Source organism: Emydura macquarii, unplaced genomic scaffold (genome assembly GCF_026122565.2).
Source record: "Emydura macquarii macquarii isolate MOO-44397 ecotype Brisbane River unplaced genomic scaffold, CSIRO-AGI_Emac_v2 contig_2897, whole genome shotgun sequence".
NCBI lineage: Eukaryota > Metazoa > Chordata > Testudines > Chelidae > Emydura > Emydura macquarii.
In genome coordinates, this window is record NW_027133034.1 from 49,713,096 (window position 1) to 49,740,782 (window position 27,687).

At 38.1% G+C, this 27,687-nt stretch overlaps 1 protein-coding gene across 2 annotated transcripts in view; it reads left to right on the forward strand.

Moving 5' to 3' along the window:
• The first annotated feature begins 265 nt into the window (after nt 1-265).
• The window catches only part of AGGF1 (angiogenic factor with G-patch and FHA domains 1), a 44,355-nt gene continuing 16,933 nt past the window's right edge, over nt 266-27,687 (forward strand). Inside the window, exons 1-6 of one of the 2 annotated variants that reach the window (XM_067569340.1) lie at nt 266-647; nt 1,653-1,755; nt 4,704-4,909; nt 7,140-7,286; nt 11,210-11,398; nt 20,612-20,681. In XM_067569340.1, coding sequence (XP_067425441.1) covers nt 465-647; nt 1,653-1,755; nt 4,704-4,909; nt 7,140-7,286; nt 11,210-11,398; nt 20,612-20,681 — 898 coding nt within the window. In that variant the 5' untranslated portion in view covers nt 266-464. Of the gene's footprint in view, nt 648-1,652; nt 1,756-4,703; nt 4,910-7,139; nt 7,287-11,209; nt 11,399-20,611; nt 20,682-24,933; nt 25,289-27,687 lie in introns of both variants that reach the window. The other variant, XM_067569339.1, reaches the window with a different exon arrangement.

A 27,687-nucleotide genomic window follows, 5' to 3' on the forward strand; every position in this document is an offset into this window, starting at 1 on the left:
AGGGGAGGGATGCGGCGCTAACACCCGCCCCAGCTGAGCCCACTCTCCCCAGTCCAGTCCGCAAAGACACCACCCGACCAACCCTCCCTTAATGTGCCAGGCAGGCTGAGGCCGCGCCCCGGCGCGCATGCGCATTAGTAAAACAGAGCAACGGGCCACTTCCCGTTTCCCGGGGACTATTTCCGGATCACGCTCACTCCCTTCCCCAGCCCTTCGTGCTCGCTGGTTGTGCGCGCGCTCCAGTCCGTGCGGCTGCAGCCTTCTCTCGTTCCCGCTGAAACTTTTTTTCAGGAGCCTGAGCAGAGCGCGAGGGGGTCGGCGGGGGGCGGGGTCCAGCGCCCCGGGGCCATGGCGGGGGCCGCCGGGCGGGGGGGCCGCCGCCGCTGCTGCTTTGTTACCAGGCTCCGGTTGCGTCTCTGCTCCGGCCGCTGAGGGTCTCTGGGAGCTAGAGCCCCGGCCCGGGCATGGCCTCCCCGCCGCTCCCGGAGCCGGGCGCCGAGCTGCGGGCTCTGCGAGAGAAGGTGGAGGCGCTGGAGGCGGAGCTGGGGTCTTGCCGGAGCCAGCTGGAGCGGGTGCAGAGGCTGCTGCGCCACACGGAGCGGCTCCACAGGGAGGCCCAGGGGAGCAACGAGGCGCTGCAGAGACAGGTACCGACCCCGTCTCACGCTGCTCCGGGTCTGTCCCCTTCCCCCAGTCTCCCGTCCCCGCCGAGTCTGCTCCCTTCACCAGCCCCCTCCTTTCCACTTGTCCTCCAGACACCCCGTCACCCAGATAGCCCCCTTCCCCCACTTGTCAACCAGCTTCCCCTCCCCTGCTGGGGCTGCACTTTCTCCATCAGCCAGACATCTCATCTCTTCCTGAGTTTTTCCTTTGAGATCCAGGTCTCCATGCCAAGCCCCATGCTCCCTCTGGCTTTTGACCAGCTTTGGGCCCTGTTAGACCATCGTGTCGCTGAGCTGCTCTTTCTTTCCTCATCTGCAGTACTGGGCAATCATAAGGTGTAAAACTCTTCAGTTCAGGGAAAGTCCCAGGGATGTTGGCTCTAATTCAGCTTCTCAAGTTGAGTGACCAGCACTGGAACTTAGTTCCAGCATTTTGAAACCACCAGCTACAAGTATATTCTATATAGTATTTAGAATTACAAGCCTGGTTCCTTAATCAAAAGGGAAAGTCACTCCATGGAGGGGAAGAAGTTAAAGAGCAAGAGAAGGAAAAAGATGGAAGACAGCCTAGTAAAGATTTGGGATAATATGGATCACAGAGGTTTTATAATGTTTACACCATTTAAAGCACATCACTAACTATTGTATGTTAAGATGATAAACATTATCCTTGTTAGGGTCACATTAAAATACAAACACCCATTTTTCATCTTGTACCTTAAAAACAATTAGGAGTTAGATCCGTTTCCTCACATTTCCTTCTTTAATCAGTATAACTTTAGTATGACTGGAATGTCATCTTTTGTTATGACGCTCACTGGTCTAGTACCTTAGGATCTTAAGAAAGTAAGGTAAGTTATGGTATCTATGATAGGTTTAAATATTTATTTCTCTATAGTATCTGCAAGAAAATAGAACAGTATAGTTTTCTGAGATGGATAATTATAACATCTTTGTTTTAATATTTTTAATGTACCCTTTTTCTTGCAGGTTGAAGAGCTCAGTAAAGAAATCCATGATCGGAAGAAGAAAGAGAGAGATACATCTAGTGTAGAAGTGCAAACAGAAGACTATGCTTCTTGGCAACAATCAGGTAGCCAGTTGAAATTGAATGGGAAACAGTGGAAAGACCGATCCTTAGCACTTTAATAAATTAGTTAAAGTAGTTCACTAACATAACTAGCTATGTGAATATTATTCTCCATTTTTGAAGCTTATTTTATATGCACATATAGCTCTCCTGCATCAAACACAACTTCTTGTCACTGCCTTTAAGGCCTTTCACTATTAAGCCCAGCCATGTCTATTAGATCAAACTGCTGACCCCAGCTTTGTACTGCTGGTGTTGTAGCTACCTTTGTCTGCTTGTCTGCTTCTTCCTCAAGTAACCACGTTGCCCTCTATACTTGCAAAAAAGCCTCTTCATCAAAATTTGGAAAGCCATCTGTGAGGAAGTGGGAATATGTCTTTACAAATTTTGAATTCTGTGTGAGATTATGAATCCTCTGTGTCAAGCTGGAAACTGTTTTGAATGTTCTGTCTTTCTCCAAGGTCTGTTTGCCTTCATGTTGGGTTGGCATTCCAAAAGCTGGTGGCAAAAGAATAACAATAGAGGGCGGTTGACCATTAAATACCCAATAGTTGCAAATCTGTTCACTCTACATAAAAGACTGGTTCCTGAGCAGAAGAACTGGTTTAGCAGGGGGCCTGACAGGGGCCTGTGCTCATGTGAGGAAGCTAGCAAGAGGGTCACTGGATGTGGGGATGAAAGCTTTAAAAGGGCAGAAGCTGGTCTTCTCAAGGTCCATTTTCTCCAGTCTAGGAGGGAAAAGGCACTCAGCATGTGGAAGCCTCAGTGGGCAGGAGGGCCCTGCCTGCTTTCCAGAGTCTGGATGGCCCAAGGGACTCGGATCACAACCCAAATAATGCCCTGGAGTGATGAGGAAACTGAGGCAGGGACATGCATTTAGTGTTAGTTGTTTTGTATGCACTATCTCAGGGGTTGGCAACCTGTGGCATGTGTGCCAAAAGTGGCTCGCGTGCCAACTTTGTGTGGCATGCGGCACCCTGGCCAGAGCCATGCCACTCCATGCCTGCCCCCACCACTGATGCCGGAACAGGGGCTCCAGACCCACCCTTGTTGCCGACACTGCCTCCAGCACTGGGAGAGGGGCGGGGGGGGCGGAGATTAGGCATGACCCTTTGTTAATGTTGCCAACCCCTGCACTATATTCTCCTGTGCTTTACATGATAGTGTAAAAGCATAAAGTTGTTGTACAAAGTGCATACTGACTGCTTTAGAGCTACTGCATGCCCCTGGGAGAATTAAACTAAATTGGAAGCCTCACCCCTTTGTGGCAGAGTTCTGGGCATGTTAAGTAACTGGGATATCGCAAGGGTCATTGCTGGTTCTGGAGACCTTGGGCTGATGAGCCCCGATTATAAGAACAGGTAGCAGAGGGAGAGTTAGTGCCCACCCAGGAAATATGCCAGAGGAGCCCAAGAGAGAATCTAGTACTGCAGTTGGCTGAAGCTGTAGAAACTTAACACATCCCTGGGGGATCCAGAGCAGAGAGGCTTGGATTCCCCTCAGAGCAGTCCTAGGCTATGTCTACACTAGAAGAATAAGTTGACCCTAACATAGGTCAACTTACAGCTACTGCTGGCAGTTGTCCACACTACCCTCCTTGGGTTGGTGGAGTGCATCCTCATCAGGAGCACTTCCACTGACCCAAGAGGGGCAGTGAGGGGAGCTGAGAGACCCAGGAGCCAGCCCTGGGCATCTCTCCTCGTTACCTGCCAGGAGTCCTCCTCCCCGTTCCCAGGGGGAAGCCGCCCAGGGCTTCTCACCCCTGGGAAGTGAGGTCCAGCTGCCCAGGCTTCTGGCTCCCCACTGGCACAAAGCTGCATGGGAGAAACAGCCTAGGACTTCTCCCCTCCCGATTCTTCACCAGGAGCCTTTTCCCCCCCTGGTTCCCTGCCCGCAGCTGGGGCTTCTGCGCTTCTCAGAAATGAGGTAACCATGTCAATTCCATGGCTCAGCTGGAGAAGCTGAGAAGCAACCAGGCTTCTTGCCCCACTCTGAGCCGGGAGTGTAGACCAGCCACCTGGGCTCTTGCCCTGCTCCCAGCCAGGGACAGAGACCAGCTGCTTAGCTCTCTGGGGGCTCCAGCAGAGTGGTGAAATTGACAAGAATGACAGCCCCGCAGCTGATGTGATGTAAGGGATGCAGTGTCTACCTTGATACTCCTTCACCCTAAGTAAGTTGACATAAGCCCTACACCTCTTGTTGAAATGGTTTTACTATGTTGGTTTTACTATGCAGGGGAGTTACATCAGTGGAAGGAGCATTTTAGTCTATACATCTCCACTGTTTTGTCAACAAAAGCTGACCTTTGTCGACAAAACTCTCATTTACACCAGCCCTTAGTCAGTGACTGGGAAGGGGCACTTGCTAGGATCTGTGATATCATCCCTTAGCCTCTTTTAAATCCCTCTAAAACCAGTCTCTGCTGTGATGCATTTAAATCACTACTGTCTGGTATTTATTAGGGTCCCAGTTCTGCTATTAGGCAAGTGTTGAGCTGAGGTTTAGGTTTTTCTACTAAACACAGTTCATTTTACTGTTATTTCATCATCCCAATCCATTCTGTTTCATCCATTTGTGTGCCATCTGATTTCTAGATTGTGAACTTCCAGGGCAATGGATTCATCTTTTTGTTTGTTTGTTTGCTTGTTTTACTTGTCTGTACAGTGCCTAGCACAATGAGATGCTGATCTTTAGTGGAGACTCCTATGCACTAGCATAATAGAAGAATAAATAACAGGTTGATTTGTGCATACACTTGCATAAGTACATTTAAGCAAGTTTTCATTTTCTCAACAAAAGTTGGGTAAACACTAAATGGTTCATGCTACGTGGTAATTGACTTCAGTTGGACTACCTAGGTGTGAAAAGTGAAGCATGTGCATTAGGGCCCTAGACTGGCTTGTGTAAAATGTTGCTTTGCTAATTTATGCAATTTAAACTTTTTTCTACAGATTATTACTATTATCAGAATTATTGTAACAACATTGATCCTCAAGATAATGCATCTGAGCTATCAGTGCAGCAGAACCATGAGAGTGAAGGTCCCAATCCTAATTCTACAGAGCAGTCTCAAGCAGGTGGTGATATTCATTCACACATGGGTAGCTCAGAACTTGCTGACTGTGGACAAGGGGATAACTTAATCAAGAATTTACAGGTAGTAGAACTGTGTGTTTTAAATCCTTAATCTGTCAACATGTCTCTGATTTTGAAAGTCTAACTTCAGTTCTGATATTACTATATGAGAAAGCTGTTCAGTGATCCAGTACCGAAGATTGTTTACAAACTTTTCTTCTTTTCAGAACTGGGACCCTAGTTTTATTGCACAATCAGGTCCACCAGTGTGGCTCTAGGTGCAGGATCAGGGATTAGGAATTGTAAAGATGTATGCACATTTTAAAGCAAGAAAATTTAAGATGAATAGAATTTAGATTAGGAGCTGTAATTGCAACATGTTTTTGCACAGATGGCATCCTTCTAATCTGCATTATGTGGAACCATAAACACACGACATCATTTATAATTTTGTGGCTTTTTAAAAAGTAGTCACATAATCTTGCATCCTCTAGGGCAGTGGTTCTCAACCTGTGGGCTGCTTGCAGCCCATTCAGCACACAGCTGTGGACCATGTGACATCCTCAGGGCCATACAGATAGTATTAGATGTGTAAAGTTATTTACAATGGTAAATAGGTTGAGAATCATTCCTCTAGGGATAGCAGTACACTGATTTGGCCATCTCTGTAAAGCTGGAGCCAAATGGGATTTTTTTTTTTTCTTTTAAGGAACAGTTTAAAGGTTGTGTGTGTGTGTACATATGCGGTCATGGTATGGGAACATGGCAGATGGGGTGGAGATGTAGCTGGAGAGGTAGGCAGTAGTGGACAGGGAAATGGAGGTTGCAGCCAGAGGTACTGAATTGGAGGGGAGTGTGGGAAGATAGAATGAATATAGCAACCTGAGGAAAAAAGAGAGAGATGGAATTAATGGGGCAAAACAATGGTAAGGTTCTGATAATGAGTAGGAACTGCAAAGGAGAAGGCTCTTGTACCATTATTTGTGAAATTGTGAAAAAAGACTGGGAGAGGGTCCATACTGGAAGTCTGGAGGGAAGTAGCAGAGGAGAGAAAAAGACAGTCTGAGGTGTCTTATCAAAGATTTCATACTGTGCTTCTCACCATAGAATCTGAAGTACGCTGCAGCTAGTTTACACAATTTAAAAACAGAGCAGTTTTTAAGTGGATCCTGAAAAGAATGGGAACCAGGGGAGGAGTTTGAGAAGAGGTGTGGGTTGTGCTTATACTTCATTGTATGCTTGAGAAGGCAGACTGCAGCATTAGGCATACACTGGAAACTGGAGAGCTAGAATTTGGAAAGGTTCTAGAGAAAGGCACTTCATCAGTCAATGGGAGAGGGGATGAAAGCATGAACAGAGGATCTCAGCAGAGGTGGACCCAAGCCAGTGACATTAATTTTTATGTTATAGAGTTTGTTGTTACTTTGTATTAAGGGTACACTTATAAGTAATTAATGATCTATGAATGTTTTTAATAAATGATTGATACCCAAGTCATTGGGTTGCATATAACCATCTATAATGCCTTCTGTTTTACAAGTATCTATTTCTATCACATACTACTCATGTCTGTAACATACTTATAATATCTATTACTAACTTATTAACCTTTTATAAACTAATAAATGTACTCTTCATATAGTGTGTGACTGAATTTATAAGTTACTCAGATAGCATGGTGATGAGCACATAAATGCATAGGTAGGTCTATATGGGCATAGTTGCAGTGCTCATAAGGATATGTAGGTTACTGTATTAGATTGAAAGTACTCAACTCTTTTATCAACAGAATAGATAAAGCATGGGCATTAGCAGTGCCAGCTCTCCCACTTCCCTATACTGTCAGTTTGCCTTACTCCCTGGGGTAGTGGATCATGTATATGGATGTGAAAGGAGTTCACTCTACGCCTGTCAGTCCTGCACCTCTCAAAGTATCTCAGTTGTGGTGCTGGTTTTGCATCTAGTACTTAAACACTTAACTGAACCGAGAACCAAAACTTGTTTTATAAAGATAGTAGTGAAGAAAAGCTACTATCAGTGACCTGAGTCACTTTTGAATTGATTAATGAAAAATGAAAGACTATGGGTGAAATCTTGGCCCCATTGCCATCTGTGGGAGTTTTTGCCATTGACTTCAGTGCATCCTTTTTCCTCCATTAACAATCCTCTGAGCCATCCAGATCCCAAAGGTACTAGATTTTAATCAGTTTCTTAAAATGGATATTTCTTTAAAATGCTGAAGTGTGTTACAATGAAATAATAAAAGCTGATCTTGTAACAGGCAACTCACTTTTTATATTCTCTGATCTTAGGAACCAGAAGATACTTCATTAGCAGAAGGTACATTAGCAGAAAGCTTGAGAGCTGCTGCAGAAGCTGCTGTGTCACAGACTGGATTTATTTACGATGAGAATACTGGACTGTATTATGACCATAGCACTGGATTCTACTATAATTCGGTAAATTTCTTTTTCAAAATTGTTGGTTTTGCATACATGGGTCTGTACCATTTGCCTGATATAACAAAAGTTGGAGTAATAAAAATGAATGGAATCAACAGAGAACCAAGACCCAAACTGATTTTATAATTCAAAGTAAATGTTGATTGAGAGTACCTATCAACTTGTCAGCTTGATGATTATTTATAAAGTTATCTGTGATTTCAGGTAGAAATAAGCACTAGTTTCAGAAGTGTGCTTTCTATGAAGATTGTTTTCATGCAAATATGAGAAATAACATAAAATAAAAAAAAACAAAACAGCAAATTTCATATCCAAGCAAGTTTTTTCTAAACAAAGGGCAAAACTGGAGTAATACCATTGTTTTCAGTGGTTTAAGTCTACATTGAAACCAGTGCCACAGAGGTCAGACTCTGCTGAATGTTTTTCATGGGACATCAAGATGTTTTTAAGTGGTTCAGTCTGAAAAATAAAAAAATAAAAAGTCTGTTGATGTGAAGAACAGCATAAACCACGTTTGCCATGTTTTAGGGAATTCTTAATAGTGTGTTCCATAATTTTTGCACTATTAAATTTTTAATGTTGTTATAGTTTCTGTGAACCAACTGACATTCACTCATCCAAAAATCAGTGCAAATGCTTCTCTCAAACTCTCAGGTCCCTCACATGGAATTGCAGTGTTTTGTGCAAACATCTAGTGCACATATGCAATTTTAAAAGTGCAGTTGCTGAATTTATAGTGTAAGCAATGATAAATGTCAGCATAAAATGCAAATTCAGGCCTTTATCTAGTTTCTTTCAGACCTTCTGTACTGTTAACATTTTTATACTATTAACAAAGATACCTCTTATTATGGAGAAAATTATTTCTGCAGCAAATTATTCTACAGTAGCAAAGCTTCTGTTTGAATCTTTATTTTAAAAATAGAGTTAGAAACTTGAGCTTAAAAATAAGTCAGATTTTGGAACCAAACAAATTGTAGTAGCCTGCCCTGAGTCAACTGAGATTTCTCTGCTACCAAGTTCCAGAGGGGTAGCCGTGTTAGTCTGTATACAGCAAAAACAAAGAGAGTCCTGTAGCACTTTAAAGACTAACAAATTTCTGCAGGCTTAAACTTTCATGGGCTGCAACCCACTTTGTCAGATTATTCATGTGTTGCAGCCCACAAAAGCTTATGCCTGCAGAAATTTGTTAGTCTTTAAAGTGCTACAGGACTCTCATTGTTTTCCCTGCTACCAAAAGTATATTCAGAGTAAGTGTAGGAAACAGTTTCATTTAGCTACATGCTCTTACGACTAATTGAAAATAATTATGGGAAAAAATAAAAAGAATATCAAGACTATGTTTACACTATAAATTACTTTGGTATAATTTGTCACTCAGGGGTGTCAATAATCCACACTCCCGAACGACATAAATTCTACTGACCTCAGCACGGATGCAGGAGATATTAAGCTGACAGAAGAGCTTAGAACGTCTTCACCAGAAGTACCACAGCAGCACAGCTGCAAATGATGTAGTGTAGTCATAGACCAAGATCTCTGGCCAAGTGGATCAAAATGCTGCAAGCATTATTCAGCTTCAGCAATATAGATGTCTTCATTTATGAGGGTGGATGTCTTTTTCTTTTGTAAGGGGTCTATTTTGCTATGAATGCAAGAGCATTCTCATTAATCTTAATGGAAGTTCTATACTGAAGGAGGACTAGACTCTTACAATTGCAACACTGCATGGGAAAACTCAGTCATGTTTTGTAAATGTATGTAATGCTCATGAAAGGTGCTATACTGACGGCACTAGAAAGTAAAGAACAGCTACAGCATAGACCTTGGCTTCACAAGCTTTCCAACACTCACCATTTTGGCTCAATCCTGCACCACTTGTATTACTCTCTTCTTTTAGGGATGCTTATTCCTAATGTTTTATTTTTAGTATTGTTAATCTGTTATTGATGTGGTAGGCCCTGATACTGCGAACATTTGAAGCCAGTGGGGCAATTCACAGAAGTAAAGTTAAGCATGTGTGTAAATTAGGGCTGTCAATTATCAGTTAACTCACGTGATTAACGCAAAACAAATTAACTCAGTGAAAAAAATTAATCACAATCAGTTTTAATCACACTGTTAATAGAATACCAATTTAAATTTATTATAAATATTTTGGATGTTTTTCTATATTTTCAGATATATTGACTTCAATTACAACACAAGGCAAAGTGTACAGTGCTCACTTTATATTTTTCATTACAAATATTTTCACTGTAAAAAAGATAAACAAAAACAGTATTTTGCAATTCACCTAATACAAGTACTGTACTATAGTGCAATCTCTATCCTGAAAGAGCAACTTACAAATGTAGAATTTTTTTGTTACATTGTTTTGTTTTTGAGAGCAGTTATGTAAAACATTAGAGCCTACAAGTCCAGTCAGTCCGACTTCTTGTTCAGCCAGTCGCGAAGACAGACGAGTTTATATACATTTATGGGAGATACTGCTGCCTGCTTCTTATTTACAGTGTCACCTGAAAGTGAGAACAGGTATTCACATGGCACTGTTGCAACTGGCATTAGAAGGTATTTGTGTCAGATATGCTAAACATTCATATGTCCCTTCATGTTTCGGCCATCATTCCAGAGGACATGCTTCCATGCTGATGATGCTTGTTTTAAAAAAAAAAAGTGTTAATTAAATTTGTGACTGAACTCCTTGGGGGACAATTGTATGTCTCCCGCTCCATGGTTTTACCCATATTCTGCCATATATTTAGTTTTATGGCATCTTGGATGACGACTCGGCATAGGTCTTTCGATTTAAGAACACTTTCACTGCAGATTTGACAAACGCAAAGAAGGTACCAAGATGAGATTTTTAAAGATTGCTACAGCACTCGACCCAGGGTTTAAGAATCTGAAGTGCCTTCCAAAATCTGAAAGGGACAAGATGTGGAACATGCTGTCAGAAGACTTAAAAGAGCAAAACTCTGATGCGGAAACTACAGAACCCAAACCACCAAAAAAGAAAATCAACTTTCTGTTGGTGGCATCTGACTCAGACGATGCAAATGAAAGCGTGTCAATCCTCACTGTTTTGGATTGTTATCGAGCAGAACCCATCATCAGCATGGAAGCATGTCCTCTGGAATGGGGGTCGAAGCATGAAGAGGCATATGAATGTTTAGCATATCTGGCACGTAAATACCTTGCAACACCGGCTACTACAGTGACACTTGAATGCCTGTTCTCACTTTCAGATGACATTGTAAATAAGAAGTGGATAGCATTATCTCCCATAAATGTAAACAAACTTTTGTCTTAGCGATTGGCTGAACAAGTAGGACTGAGTGGACTTGTAGGCTTTAAAGTTTTACATTGTTTTGTTTTTGAGTGCAGTAATATAACAAAAAAAATTCTACATTTGTAAGTTGTACTTTCATGATAGAGAGGTGAATTGAAAATATTATGTCCTTTGTTTCTTTTTTATAGTGCAAATATTTGTTATAAAAATAATATAAAGTGAGCCCTGTACAATTTGTATTCTTTGTTGTAATTGAAATCAATATATTTGAAAATGTAAAAACCATCCAAAAATACTTAAATAAATGGTATTCTATTATTGTTTAACAGTGTGATTTAAAACTGCGGTTAATTTTTTTAATCGTTTGACAGTCCTAGTGTAAATGTTTGCAGGATTGGGGTCATAGTGTCCAGTCTCATTCTGCATCATAGTTACTTGATCTTTTACTTACTGTGTGTGTTTTCTTGTCCAATGACTGTTGCTATAATTATATGTAAAGCAGGTAATGATATTTAGTGCATTGTTACATTGATTTGAACTTTATATACAGTTCTTTATTAATTGATGTTTCACTCAGCAGTACATAAATCAGATTAAAGGATGCATTGTGCTTTATTTTTCTTTGAAGGAAAATCAACTTTATTATGATCCAACCACTGGAATATATTACTACTGTGATGTTGAAAGTGGCCGATATCAGTTTCATTCACGAGTGGATCTGCAATCTTACCAGGCTTCAACCACTCAACAGGCAAAGGATAAAAAAGGGAAAAAGAAAAGAAAAGATCCAGAATGGATTACTGCAAATGAATATAAGGTAATTTCTTTGCAAATCTTGAAAGATTTATCAAATGCAAAAATTATTTTTCTGTGATGCAGCTTGGGATTAAGAAATGTGTGCGCATTTTGTGAACTGGATGATTGATATGTATCCAAAATACAACCAGTGCACCACTGAAAGTTAAGAATTAACACTAAAACATGTTAAAATAATTTTCTGATTGAAGGACTGAGGGGTAAACTGTAACTCAGGATATCTTTGTTTTTCTCAGTTTGAACTGTAATTGCAATGCAAAGTATATACACCATTTTAAACTCACACGAGTGATAACTTGGCAGTAGATAAGCACAACAGGGTGAATTGAGGAAGCAGTAGCAGATTTAGTTCAAATGTGATTGCTTTTATGTCAGAACCTTAATGTCATCTTAATGTCTTTTTTTGTTTTTAAATTCCTTTTTCATTTACAAGAAAAATCAATGTGAATACCTGTATCCCACAAGCCTATTCCATGACATCTTCTTGAATCTCTAGTCATTTGGAACCAATATGATCTCCATGAAATTATTTCAATTAATTTATATCACACCCTTCTATTCAGATACCATGTGTTCAGGCCATCTTTTTGTCATCTTCTGTGTCAACTGAACTGTTGTGATATACATTTTAATACATAAATGGCCACTGAAATCAGTGTCTATTTTAAGAAGAGTTTAGATTTTTTACTGTATTTTGTCTCTCAAATGCTAAGAAAGCTAACTGTATACTACATTATAAGTGAATGACTTGAAAAATGTCTATCATTTTCAAGTGGTAAAAGTTCGGTTGCCATTGACACTCGTAGCAGAATTAAAGAAACATCTTCCTAATGCATACCAATATTTGCTATGTCAATGATTGTTGCAGAACAACACCATTTGAATTTTAAATTGTTTTTCCACTACAAATTTAATTATACATATTGATTGCCTCAGTTCACAGAGCTTGCTATTTTGCATTGCTAAAACAGAATGCATTATCTATTTTCTTCCATGTAATTACATGAGCATCTCCAATTTCAGCCAGCCATGTTGTCTGAAACCTTAGAATAAAAAAAAAAAATTCATGTTTGTAGTGCAGGGGTTCTCAGTCTTTTTGAATCAAGCCCTCCATTAGCTTTTTTTTAACTTGGAACTCTTCCCACTCCCTCACCCACCCCTTACAATAATGAGGGGAATACTGCCACCTGGTGTTGCTAATGCATTTGTTCAGGAGATACCAGGCAAATTACTCAAAATGCAAGCTAAATGGTACTATAAAAACACCCCTTACCAGCATTAGTGCCGCCGATGTCAGTCAGTGAAAGATTTGGGCTTGTTTGGTACTGGAAAGTGGATCTGTTCGAGACTGAGTGTTTGAAAGGCAAAGCTGTAGGTCATCCTCTACTTGGAGCCATTTTCTGTACTTTGTCTTCAATGCTGCAAGTTTGGAAACTTTGCATAGATATGTTGAAGCATAATGTAGGAACCGAAGAGAGCTCTGGGAATTCCTGTGTAATTGAAAGCCAGAGGTTTGAGACAGAACAAGTGCCAAAATGGTGGTCTTATCTGCTGTCGCATTTGAGCTCTATTTGCTGTTCTACCTCCCCTGAAAGATGGGTTGAACTTACAGAAATTAGAAACAGATCATGAGCCCAAGCAAGTGAGCTGCAGTCGTCTTGGAAGTAGTAGCTGAATTGTTCTTTCAATCCCATCACATATTCCACAATGACAGCTTGCAGATCATCATAATTAGGCTTGGAAGGATTAGATTTTTGTTGGTAAATGTCAGTTTTACCATATACACACATGCCAAAGAAAAATATTTCCATCAATAATAATAGATAGGCAAAGTAAGAAAATTGCTACTTGAGAACTTAGTAGAGTTTGATTTAAGGATATTTGCTTTGTGTATTTTGACATGTTGATAATTCATGTTTTAATAGTGTTAAAACTTGAATCTCAACATCTGTCATTAAATTATTGTCTCGCCCCCCTTCTCCCATAATTTCCACAAGTGTGAACATTTAAATAGCTAAAAATAAAAGCTTAAAAATAAACAAACAATAATATTAGCAGTTGAAATTTATAAAAGAATAAAAATCAAGTTCTACCAAGCCTAGTTAGAATAATCAGTGCCACCTACAATCCTAGAGGAAATCTGAAAATGTGGGAAACATTGTAATTTCCACTTGCAAATCAAGAGGCCCAAATGTCCTGTTTTTTAATAGAATTTGTTAACTTGCGTGTTAGGAGAAGGACATTCTTCATTTGCATAGATGTATTTAGTGAATTCAGATGATTGAAAACCTAAACCAAGTAAGCAAATAGAGCTAAACAAGGGCAGTCATGAAGATGGTTAACTAGATCAGACTTAAATTAATCTTAACTGATACAACTTCTTCACATAGCTCGAAAAGGTGAAGTATTCTTCCTCTTGATAACCATCTTTGTGGTGTGGAGTAGTAGGTGGTGATTATTGTCATGCTGTCTGGAGTGGCTCACAACTGAGAGTGCCAACCTCAGGGCAGACTCAAAAAAAGCAGGGCAGAAATCCGAACTCGTTATATGTTCTATAATTAGATTTCACCAATCCAATACAAGGTGAATTCCTAAAGCGCACTATAACAGTCTTACTATGGAGTCACAGACAGTCCTTTGGGGCATTCCAGTCTATCTTGCCACCCACGCAAGCTGGACTATATAAGTGGTCACCATACACCAAAAATCACAATAATATTCAGGTTGCTTCAAGTCCCAAAGGACCAGTTGCTTATTCCAGGTCAATTGTACTCTGATCTCAAACCAAAGGCAATGCCTGTAGCCAATCTTATAATAAATTAACTAAAGATTTATTAATTAAGAAAAGAAATGAGTTATTTACAAGGTTAAAATAGGAATCCACACACACAAATGAGTTAGTCTTAGATTTAAGAAAAGTAATATAAGCTTTTATAGTAAGCCGCTCTATATGTCCTTTAACGCTGGCCCATACTAAGCTGCATGGGGATCTTTTGTTTGTTTGCCCCTCAGAGTCCAGACAGCACAAAAATTCAGTTTCTACTTGTCAGGGATTTTTATCTTCTTCACCCCAGAATCCAAGTTAAGGGGATAAGTTCATGTGTATGTCTCCCCTTCCTGGAGAGAGGTGGGAATACAGTCAACAAGGTCCTTTTAATACTGCACAATGTTTCATTTGCTTTCAGTGGACCATTGTGTGCAGGAGGAGCACTTTTCCTTAATTAATGCTTCTTTTCCTGTTTGGTGAGTTACACAATTACAGAGGCTTATTATGCAAATACTTAATATAACTTTATACCAATGGATAGAGATTATAAGTAGGGTTAATACATGAAACATCCTACAAGCATTCCATGAAGTCTAAATACTAAACACATTCATATAATACTAATATCTGTTTTAACTATACTAACCCACAGGTAAGCCAGACTGATTTCCAGCTATGCATTTGTCAGCATATTGTGAGGCCCTGTGCCTTTGGCATGAGCTGGCATCTTGTCTGCCAGCATCACAATGATCAGATCCCGTTTCCTGTGACAGAACTGAAAATAAATGTGCATTAAGTGGCCATGCTTTTATAAAATTGATTATTTTCACTGCTTGCTGCATAACTGACTTCAAGGCTGGGGCATTTTCTCATCAGCCAAGGCTTCTCTTTAGTGTCCATTTGGCACTGGCAGCTTCTTACTGAACTCTGGTGATAAAACCACTAAGCTTTCCTGTCATGGATCAAGCACCATCACTGCAAATCCCAAGGCATCAATCCCAGTTCAAACTGCCTTTACAAATGGAAGTTATCTAGCATTGCAGATATCTGTTCCCTGGTGTGTGTTGAAATCGAGGTTTGCAAAAAAGAAATTCTTCAGAAATGCCTCTCGGTGCACAAAACTCACATAAAAAGCAGTTCTGTAGCTCTAGCAGTATCAGTTGTCTTCTCAAGTTGGATGGCATGATATTGACTCATCTTAATATATTTCAACACTTGATTTTCACACCACTGAGTTCTGAAATTCTGCAACTCATTGTGTCATTTGACAGTGGAATGGCATCAACCTGCACAGCTGAACTTTCCCCAAACATAATGGAACAAATCTTCTTTGCAGCTGGCAAAATCAGTTTCTTTGCTGTGGTGTGAAGCTTATTAGTATGACACAGTATTAGAAGCTTTAAGGCTCTTGACTCTTAACTGTGGCATGCTTGCTTGTAGTACTTTTTGGCAGCTTTAATGTCTTGAGTTCTTAAATCGAGTGACTACCTGTTAGTCCAGGATGTCTTGTCTCAATTTACAAGGCTTCAAACTGCCATTAGCCAGTAATCACCACAGACAGTGCTTTGTAGTTGAGGTTTATCTGCAGTGCCAATAAATGAAAGCTACTTAGAAATGGGATTTACTTCATATTTCCAAACTTTTTGTTTCTTAGAAGATGAAGCACTGGCATAATCACCATCTTTTCACGCACCACAAACTGATCCCTTTTATGTACTGTACAAAGCAGCTAATTCTAATAATGAAGCACTAGAAGGACTGCAGAAGTAGGTGCTGCAAATGCCTGAAGGAGGAGAAGGACACAAATCTCAGGTCTCTGGCCCCACATCCCCAGCTACTTAAAATGCTAAGTGTCAACCCCCTAAAATAGGCTTCATCTGTTTGTTTGCAATTACTTCCCTGACCGAAATCAAAAGATAGAGTATTAAACAGGGTCCACGAGACACTCAAGCCTAAAGTTATAAAAATGGCCTCCAGTTCTGTGGGTGCAGTTATTTACACCTGTAATTGCATATACTTAGTAGTGATCTGATTGCATCTATGGGTTAAAAATAATGGTCCTAAAATGTTTTACTTTGTCAGTAAGTGCATCCACATTTAAATTTTGGATCATTACTTAGCATGTATCATACATTTTCTACTAGAATCAGCCATTTATTATTTAAATTCTCTACTTTTTTTTTTTTTAAAAAAAAAAAAAAAAAAAAAAAAGTTTTTTGTCATAAATAACTTGGAGGGGTACTTTAGCTGAAGCAACTGCAATGTTATGAGCTTTGCTCACACTCATACTCCCTCCAGTTTTCTGTTTGAGAGAGAGGGTGGGGAAGGATGCAACTTTTTTTTTTTTTTTTTTTTTTTTTTTTTTTTTGGCAACCTGCTGTTTTGAGACCTGTCCAAAGTATGCAGAAATTTACTGAGTTCAGATGTGCTCCGTTGTTATTAGAAGATCATCTCCATTAAGGAACCAATTTTTGTCAGAGCCCTTGAGTGGGCTGCTTTTAATACAGGTTTCACAGTGTGGTTAATCTCTAGTTTTCTTTCCTTTTAGGTGAAGAGGCCTCTAGTGACCTCCTTTGTAGTATTAGTGGAAGCAGTTCCATATCTAACAACAGTTGCCATAAATAGAGTAGATCTCGGTTCTGGGATATCAAAGGCAGCAGGCCATCCCAGTCTGAAAGCATGCATTGAGCAGCTAGCACCCTTGTGGGAGGAAAGCAAGTGCAGGGGGGCAGGAGTATTTTGTACAGAATGTCCAAATCAACAGTAATGTGAAAACATAACACTGCTGATGCCACTTCTTCCCCAGTATATTACAGATGCAGAGCTTAATTCAGCTCATGACAGGCTGCAAGATGGGAAAGTCATAATGGTAAACTCTTTTCTGTTGGGGGGGGGGGGGAAAGAATAGACCACTTAGTTATTTGTGTGATCAGTTTTCACATATCTAATGATATTTACAAGAATAAACATCATAAGTTCTTAACATGAACCTCTACCCTAGCTAGCAAAAGCATATCAACACATTTTGATGGTTTTCCACATTGCACTTGGCTTCTTCCACTTCTACTGTGTAATCATATTCCATATGGCCTCTTGGATTGAATTAATTTGATTTTAGTGAGACATTTTTATATATGAAATTTTGTTAGCAAATTAAATCTCTTGTGTGGAGTTTGGATGCTATAGACAAAAGGCAGGAGGTAAACATCCACAATTTATAATGTGTTTTACTGTTAGGTGCTTTTTAATTATGTACTTTGGTCAAGCAGGCAAATTAGTTTACAGCTTGATTGGGCAACAAGATATGCATTAACATGAAGAAAAATTCCAAAGTAAATAATATAGATGAGTGCACAATTTTCTTAAATGTAGTGGTTTTATCTTTTTGAGCACAATAAGTAAGAAAAAAAATGTTAAAGTTATCCAAAGTAAACAGTAATTACTTTTTTCTGTTTTGTAAATACAAACAAATGGTAAAACATAAATAAAAATTTAGTATAAAAATAGTCTCAATGTTAATCACATTTATATTGAAAATTTATATTGAAAATAGTCACTGAAAGGTTTTTCTTTGAGCATTTTTATATAATTTTATATAAAATTTTATTGTGTTTTGAAGCATCTTATCTAGTTGAATTGTAATACTTCCATTTTCAGTGATAATCATATTATATAAAGAAATGTATTGAGTAATAAGAAAAATACCAGCTTGTGTAGAAATTGACAGCACTTGTTACATAAATAGGAAAGATTTTCCTGTTGTAGAATTTATCGTTAGCTGCTGCTGCTGTCAGAAGTCATTAATTCATGTTGATAAGGTATGCAGTGTTTCTTGGCAACATTGTTTTCATTGTCTAGTCTGGTTTTTTTGAGGCACAAGATAATCAATTTATAGGAGTTAATGTAGCATTTTAAAGATGTCTTTTTATCTGAAAATGAGCAAGGTTTGTTTGTAATGAGTTGTTTTATGGTTCAAGTGTTGTATCTTATGCAGATAGTTTTGCTACTAAATCTCACTTTTGAACCATTATCTTTGCTGGATACCTTATTTTAAATATTATTTGAAAAAGCCATATCTGTTGTCCTGCATTCCAAGTTTATGTATCAGTATGTACAAATTTAGATCTATTATGCTTTCCTGTCACTCTAGAGATCAGAGAATATATTTTGTATAGTCAAGAGATGCTGGTCCATGTCCCTTTGTTTTAGAAAGCATTCTTTTTAGAGAAAAGCAATTTAAATTTTCACAGCTTTATACTATAAACAGTCCTATCATTTGGTATCATTAATCTTAAACAAGTGTGTTTTGTCATAATGAAATTAATATAAGGTACAGCCATGGCAATGAGGTTTTTTCAAGGATAGGTAATAGAAGCTTACAGTACAGTTTGCCTAGAAATGTTCATTTGACTAGTAATGCTAGTTATTTTGAAAATTAAATTATTTCTAGTTATTTCACAGTGAGTTACCAATTACTTTAAAGTGCAGGAGAACTCTACTCTGAAAAGTGACTGAAAAAAGTGGCTTCTTACTCAGTAGACCTGGTCTATGTTTGCATTCATAGTCATATCTCCTTACTTTATTGGCTAAATAACTTATTACATTTTACTTTACATTTCTCTCTTCCAGAGCCAGTATAGCTGGGAGAATGAGCTGGATTTTATTTTGATTTGCACATCATTAACAGAATTGGTAACTTAAGTTCAGAATCTTTATTTCTGGTGATACATAATCAGAAGGAACCCAGCTTGACTTGCAGATTCTAGTTTGAGTTTGCAGAGTTAGCAGTTTACATAGATCTCAAAGGTTTATTTGAAAAACAAAAAAACATGGAGTCCCATCCATACTTTTTAACAAAGTGACTTTTCAGAGCAGAACTGCATTTTAATTACTAGCTTATTAAATATAAACAAAATTGTTGATAGTACATATTTTTATACAAGTATTGAGAGGGTTCCAAATACAGAAAGTAAGGAGATTCAGCAGAGTTGAGTAAGGAAATTCAGCAGAGTTGAGACAGTCTAGGTTATGAGTTTACTGCCACATACAGTACTGATACAGTAGGTTGGTTTCCACAAAAGTAATCAATGGATTCTTACCGATTTATTCCATTTAAACCATTTTTCTTCATAGTTCAGTAGTTAATCTAATAAAGGCTACATTAACTAATTTCTTACTTATTTATTCCCAACTGCATTTCTTTAGTTAGTATTTGTTTTTGCAACTATGGTGATTGAATACATTTATTGACTACAGTCTCAATAAATCTAAACAGATATCAGTTTAATCTCTGCATTTTCCTAACATCACAATAATGAGCAATATATTTCCAACTTTTGAAATGTTCCTTAAAGAGAAATGTAAGTGTAGGCATCCAAAAGGTTAAACGTCATTTTTAGAAAAAAAAATTCCCCACACTTTTACATATTTTGGAGAAGTAGAATTACATAATTGAAAGCCATTAGAAGGCTTCTAATAAAATATTGTGCTTTTATTGCAAAAAAATTGAAAATTTTTGTCATCCTTAATATCTTCTATAAAACAAAGCTCTGTTTAATTTTTTTATAAATTACAGAAATGTATGCCAGTTTCTTTTAGATAACATAGCTTTATAAGGATACTCATTCTTTTAGATCTCCATATTTACTTATTGCAGACATTTTTTCTTTACAGGCATGAAACTGATAATTCTGCCCAAGAAATTGTTTTTAATAGATTATGCTAACTTCTGCCTTTGATAGGACACACAATCAGATACATTTATGTTCACCTTGCTCAATAAGGGCCTGGTGCAATACCCATTGAAGTCAATTGAAGTTTTTCAGTTCACTTCAGTAGGCATTGGATCAGATTTCAATTTCTTCTGGTGATGAGGGATTGAAAAAGAATAATATTGACGGAAGATCCTCTTCATACACAGAAAAAAGCTTTTATTCTCCCATATTCATTTACTTTAAAACACACAATCTTTAAAAACAGGACAAGGATTGAAAAAATGATGATAAACATATGCCTCTTGTCCTATAACTGGAGCCAAGGGTTCCACACAGATGCAAAGATGACGTCTTCGAGTGGCTCTGTTTGCCGGATTGGGGCCTGAGAGGCTTTATGCAGAATTGTTATATTTGAGGCTTGTTGGCTGCATCCAGTATCTTGTCTTTTTCATGAGCAAATTTTTATAAAGTTATATATTCATAGCTTTTATTTTATCACAATAGAAACTAATTTTGATCGTGTCTGTCCTATATTTTATCCTGATGCGTTGCTGACTATACGATTCACTTCTCTGACATAGAATGCAATAGGCTATCTCAAAATTAGACACATCTTAGCTATCTCTCCAGGAGACAGCGTTTGGTAGCAGGTATTTCCCATAGAACTCTTGAAACAGATGATATTTTTTACAGTGTGCCGTTTACTATTTGCTGCTATTCATCCTGTCTTTAGGTACATCAGTTGACAGAAACCATGGCTAATCTGAAGATTTCTTCTTTTGAATTGGCAGCTTCTGGTGAAGGTAGAGTTGAGACACCAAACACGTTAGTCTGTGGATGTTTACCTTTAACCCTGATAGATTAAAAAATTCTTAGTAGCTAAGTAGTTGATGTTTAAATATGTTTTTACCTGGAGGAAATACGATTAATTAATTGCACCTCTTTGCCATAAATCAAATCCAGTTTTAAATTATTTTCTAATTGAACTGAAATGTTGTACAAATCCATACATCTGCAGAAAATTTTGACAAGACTTTTTATATAAAGTACATTTGCCAAAAGAAATGTTAAGCATCCTGCTACATCAATATATGGTGTCTTGACTAACCAAGAATCACCTTTAATGTTCTTATGGCAACAGTCACATTTGTGCTGGTTGCTCTGTAAAGGTGCCTGCCAATGGGCAAAAAGGACAAGGGTGGGGCTTTTGGCCTTAATTTTTTTTTTTTTTAAACTTCTTTATGATCTATGAAGATGGCTCGACTTTTAAGCTTTTTTCTTATTTTTTTTACATTGGAAACTCGGGTTCTGGTTTTCTGGAAGTCAATGATGATGGGAGAACTAGTGGAATGGTGGCATCAAACAAGTGGAAGCTTAGCTATATGATTCTCTATACCTTGTCACCAGTTTGGGAATGAGCATGTTATAAATCCTCCAGTTGAAAAATCAGAAGTCTGTAGTTTACATTTCTCTGAATCTGAAGGAACTGACATTTGTCTCAGCTTTTTCAAACAAAGTACTGGTTCCTTCCTCTAAGCAGTAATTGGGTTGAATGAAGTCTGGTCTTAATCCGCTACACGTGTTCGGGCACATTTACAGAGATGTTATGCTCTGCATTAATATTTCAACTGATGTATAATGAAAAGGCTGCTTCTGCACCATTACTCTTTTAGTATGTCACTGCTTTTGCATTTTTTCAGATGCCTTATTTCAGTCAAGATGCCCTTGTGCTTTAAGAATCAATTGAAGAGTATTTCCAGATTTAACATTACAGAGCACCAGGGCATACATTGTAATGGAGGTGCATGAAAGCATAAAGGAAGGAACAAACTTTGTTCCTTTTAAGAATGGAAAGTTGGAAGCAACGATTTTTATTCTGCCATCTAAAAAAACAAAAATAAAACCCAGACCTTTCCAAAAATGTTGGATTAACCCAACAAAGCCATAAATATCTCATGCATCCTGGATTCTTAAATGTGTTTATTACTGTACCCAAAGCATGCCAAGAGCTTTATGAACAAGTATAAAGTCATATACCTTCCCTAAAGAACTTAGTCTGAGCTTCTGATCCTGCAAAGGGATCTACAAGCACAGATCCTTATGTTCCCAGAGTCCCATTGTCTTCAATACTTGGCTTCAGTAGGAATTTACACATGCATAGGACTGATGCTTGTAGAACCTTTTGCAGGATCAGGATTAAGTCAGTGGTTGTGAGGATCAGGTCTCATAAAAACTTTACAACATGGGTATTCAGTATATATCATGAATAAGATTGCACTTAGTTTTTGTACATTTGAAACAGCTGGGCAATGAAGTCCTGACCCTACTCCCATGAGCTTCAATAGGACCAGAACTGGGCCCATAAATTGTAAATTAAAAATGTAACTCTAAATGTACTTTTTTTTTGTTGGTTTAAAGGTGATCTGCAAATATCTGCACTAACTTAAATAAACAGCTGAATGCCTCAGTTAAACAGCTGAATGAGGATGTTTCAGTACATTTCTAAAGTTGACTTTCCTTTTTTCTTTTACATGGAGAAATATGCTGAAAGCCTATACTATCTATACTTGTTGAGGCAGTTAGTTCACATGTAATGCTACATTTTTGTCAGAAGGAGGGGGAGATTGCCTTTAGATCAGAATTTATTAATTGGGTATGTTGATTTGCTTTCCTTTTTAAAACTGAGAGTAGTCAGTTACTGCTGAGATCAGAATGTTGCATCAGTTTCATGAGTATATCATTGATACTTTTAAAAAAAAAATACTGTTCAGGAAACTAACAGGAGGTATGTGTCATGCTTTTTTCTTAACATTTGATCAGCTTACAAGAATTTAAAATGTATATTGCAGTTTTCATCCAAGAGCATCTAATCTTACTGGCCAGTTTTTGAGGCAGGCAACCATCAATTTTCTAATATACAACATCTGAAGGGATGCTAAAACAATATTTCCACACATTTGCATAAATACTAAAGTGAACAATTTGTGTATACACATGTATCTTTATATAGACCAGGCTATTTTAAAATATCTTTATTAAAAGCTATCTAAGTGACCAAAGAAGCTTCTAACATAATTCTCTCTCAGGCACTTGTGACCTATACAACCTCTTCACCAACCAAGTTGGTGCAACACTAATTACAATTTTAAATAAATGACACTGGCTCTGATTCCCAATGACCCTCTGATCCTATCCCTTCCTGGCTACTAGAGCCAGCCGTGGCCACTTGAAGCCCCGGCATCCCCAGGGAGGGCTATGTGGAAAAGATAATGCAATCTCAGCTGTATCATCTTTTTTGCCTTTTTTATGTGGAGTTGGAGCAGGAATGATTTGCATCCATTCCCCCCTCCCTCTTACTATAAGCAGGCCTCTGCCTTCTCCACCCAGGAGGCACTGATGGTATTTGAGGCAATCAATTGAATCCCTTTTTGATGCAGAAGGGGGAGATTTGTGCTCTGAGACACACATCCCCACCCTTCCTGTGCAGATCTAAGTGACGCAATGGTGGTCCTTTGGTTGGAAGTATCTAAGGTTCTTCTAGAATTGCAGTTTAATGAGAATTTAATGTGTGTTAAATAGAAAAGCTATTTGAAAATTTTTCAAAGTCCCCAAATAGCTAAATTTGCATGTACACTTAAATGTTCTTTGCTATATCGTGGGTTGAGCCCAAAGCTGGGAAATATTTCGGAATCCTTTTTCTTTTAGCTGAGCTTGTAACTAGAGTCTGATCTGATAGTGTATCTTTAAAAGAGGCAGACATCCTATACTAGCTAGGGGAATCCCTTTCTTAGGGCAGTCTTTTAGAATGCTTTTATGGGGAGGAATTCTTGTGTTCTAAGTACAACTCTGCAATTGACTGGACTGGTGGCCTTGAGCAAGTTACTTTACCTCTCTTTGCCTGTTTCCACATTTATAAAATGAAAAAACTACTTTCACAGGGTTGATGTTAAGATTAATTCATATTATATAGTACTTTTAAATGTAAAATGTTATTTATAAGAGCTAAATAATCTTTTTAAAAATACTTGAAAGGCACTTTTTACATTGTTTACCTGCTCTGTTTCAGTAGTATTGAATGTATTGCAATCCAATTCTGAGTTCTAAGTTCGAAATAAGTACATAATTTGGGATCTTAACTGTTTTTCATTTACTTAATAAAGCTTTTCAGTCACTTCAAAAAAAATGTCAGGGTTGGTAGATTCAGAATCGCGACAGTTTTTCTTAAAAGCACTGGAAAAGTTTATGTAATTCTTTGTGTTGTTTTAATATTTTGACTTGAGAAATTTTTGATGGTCTTGTGAAGGAAAATCAAAATGAGTGCCATCAACCAAACACTGATGGACAAACATTCAACAAAGCTCTGTGTGTGTGTGTGTAATGGAGAAAAGTCTTTCAGTAAGGAAATAATTTTCACTATGAATCGTCTGTGGCATTATAATGAGAACTTGAAAAATTAAACTACCTTTGCAGTATCTTTTAATGAAAGGCTTTGTTAAAGATGCAAGTTTGAAAGAAGGAGGAAAGGAAGGTCGATCTGCAAACATAACAGGAAGTTCCAGGCATAGGGAGCAGTGTGAAAAAAAGAGAGAAGACAGCAATAGGAGGAAGGGATGATGAAGAACCATTAAGGAAGTTTGGAAGGAGCATAGGAATTGAGTGAGGGGGGAAAGAGAAATTAAGAGAGATGAAAGCAGAACAGACATGTATTTGGGATGGATTTGCACAGGTCTTTCAAAGTGAGGACAAGAATCCTGAAGCTTGTTGCGAAGAAAGAGGGGTCAGCGAAGGGATTAGAAGAAGAGAGTGATAGTTACAACATCAGGAACTGAAGATAGCCGTAAGATCTTGGATAAACTTGACATGGGTGAAAGGTGTCATCTGGAACTTCTCTCTCACATGCAAACAAGTTTCTTGATTTAAAAATCTCTTGATAGTAGTTATAAAATAACATCTAGTGAAGGATTTAAATCCATGCTATTTATAGAGATTAAAAGAATTCCATCCCTAAAGATAATGTTAAATTCCTCAAGTTTGATTTCTGTAAATCCTCTCCAGGATTTGGACACAGAAGAGCAGAAATCACCCAGAAGTCTGAATTGCCTTTCCACCACTAATGAGCAAATAAGTTCTACTGAGGAGGAGTCTCCAAATGCAAGAAAGAAGGCTAAAGTGGAATTTGATATAAGAAACAGACTAACAGGCAAAGAATCAGTTATCACAGATAGTATAAATTCACATCTTAACAGAAAAACACAAGATATCACTACATTTATGGATGACAGTAAAATAATAGAGACGGACAGTGAGCCAGAAGAAGGTGAAATTACTGACTCTGAATGTGAGGAGTATAGCAGTGAAGATGAAGTAACAAGTGAAGAGAGTGTAAATTCAGAAGACTCTGAAAATGAAGGTGAATTATTATGGCTTTTATATACAGTATTTTCTATAGTTTTTCCAGAAGTCCAGTAAATAAATAAGAGCAAACTATAAGAAAATGATAGACTCATAAAAATAAAACTGAAAAGGGATGACTTGAGAATTAGCTTTAAAAACTGTTGTCTTCAGTGAAATATAAAAGCTTAGCCAATATTTATTGTGTTCTTCCCACTCTTTCCTTCCGGTGGTGTTAGGACTAAAAACAAATATGGATTTTGTTCTTGTAAAATCTGTCATATGGGTATATCTTCGTTATTTTGTGATGTTAACATGATGCTCTTTCTCTGCTTACGTAGACTGAATATTGTTTTTGTAGAGAAAATTGTAACAGGAGCTTCTGGACAGGGAATTAATGCTGTAATAGATATGCACTAGAGAATGTAATCTATGTATACTAAAATGAAGATCAGACCTATGTTTACAGTACTTTCTGGGATCAATTCTCCAATTAGTGCATAGAACTTCTGTTGCTACTGATAAATTTTTTCCATATAAATACCATATAATCCACTAAGGGCGAAGCTTATGTACATTGCAGAGGTTGAGCACAAGTCCCTCCAGACTACTTGAAGTCCTACTTTGGCCATGTTTAAGTGGCTAGGGAGGGAGTGGATGTACAGGGAGGCCTCTATACCCCTTTGGGCTACAGAAAAGAATGTCAACACTACGAGCTAAGATGTGTGATTCCCAGCTTGCATACACATACTTGCATTAGCTCTTATCTGAGCTAGTGCGCTAAAAATAGTAGTGAACTACAGAGGCATTGGCAACAGCAGCATAGGCTAGCTGCCCCAAGTACATACCCACAGGGTTCAGGTAGGTTTGTGCTCAGGGCTGCTAGCCGGTGCTGCCACTGCCCATGCTACCATGGCTGCCGTACTATTTCTAGTGTGCTAGTTCAGATGAGAGCTAACATGAGTATAGGTATGCAAGCTGGGAATCACACCCCTAGCTCATAGTGCAGTGTGTAGTCATTGCCAAAGTGTCTTCATATTGGCCCCAGATAGGGTAATGTAAAGGTGTTCAGCCCCACTGTCTTGTGGAAGAGGTCACAAGATCTGCCTTTATACAGATCCTCTGGCCCATAAACGTTACAGAAAAGTGCATGGAGGGGCTGCAGCTGTTGTTCAAACCCACAGATTTGAGTAGTAGCTGCAAGGGGCTTGTACTGCAACCCCATGACCTGGCTACAGTTAGGAAATTCCATCTCACATCCTTCCTTCACTCAACTAGAGCCAGGCTACTTAGGCTTTATATAGATGAAATGAACTCCACCATAACTGGTTGAGAATTCTAGTATAATTATTATTTGATAATGAATCCCATGTAACTGGTATGATATTGCAGTTTCATTTTAGAGCATTGACTTCAGAGGTAAGTTTTGGTGATATTCAGTAAATGTCAGAATTACATGCATGGTAATCTCTGACCATCAGATTCTTTTGGTATAAATAAATCCTTAGAACACACTAGTCTGAAAAGTGACTGCAAAAATAGCATCTTGGTAATTTGGTCCTTTTTGCCTTCTGACACCTTGGTTAATTTGTCTCCTTTTACTTATTAAAAAATGCTTTTCTAACTATCAATTCTGCAAACTCCACCTAGGATCTGAAAGTCCAGCTGTATTCCTTCTTGCTTGTGCATCAACACCAGAGAAATAAAAAAACCCCAAAAAACTGCAGGCTGATTTCTACCCTTGCATCTGTGTAACCCAGTGTCTTCAAATTGTGCCCTCATTTATACCTGCTCAACCTCAATAAAGACAATGCTGTTGCACGTGTACCTGAAGACACAGAATTTACCCCCGCAATTGGAATTCAGTTAATAATTCTCTTGATGTACAAGAAGGAACAGAATGCAGCTCATTTTCCCTTAGCTGTAATGCTTTTGTAAGTGCTGAAAAGTAGTAAAAACTAAACTTCAGTTACTAAAGTAATCAAATACAACTCAATAAAAATAAGGAGCATGTTTGTTGAATAATGTATTTTTAAATATTTATATTTACTATATATATACTTTGTATTTTCAGAGTAGAACTACATTTTAAAGATGTTTTATCCCTAATCAACTATCCCTAATACACCATAAATTAATAGCACGTCAATAAATTATACAAACTTACTTTTTATGCGGATTGAAATAAATATGCACTTCAGTACATGCAAGTAATCAAAGTTAGCCTATTCCAATGCATTGAGAAAAAACATTTCTGACTGATAATTTGGTCTGGAAATGCACAAATAGGCCTTTTAAAGAATAGCTTAATCAAAGTTTTTCTGTCAGGATTTTGCCAGACAATACGAAGTAATTGCAGTTGAGGTATGGCTAAATCCTTCTCAAGCATCTGAAAAGTTAGGGGATTGTGATATCACA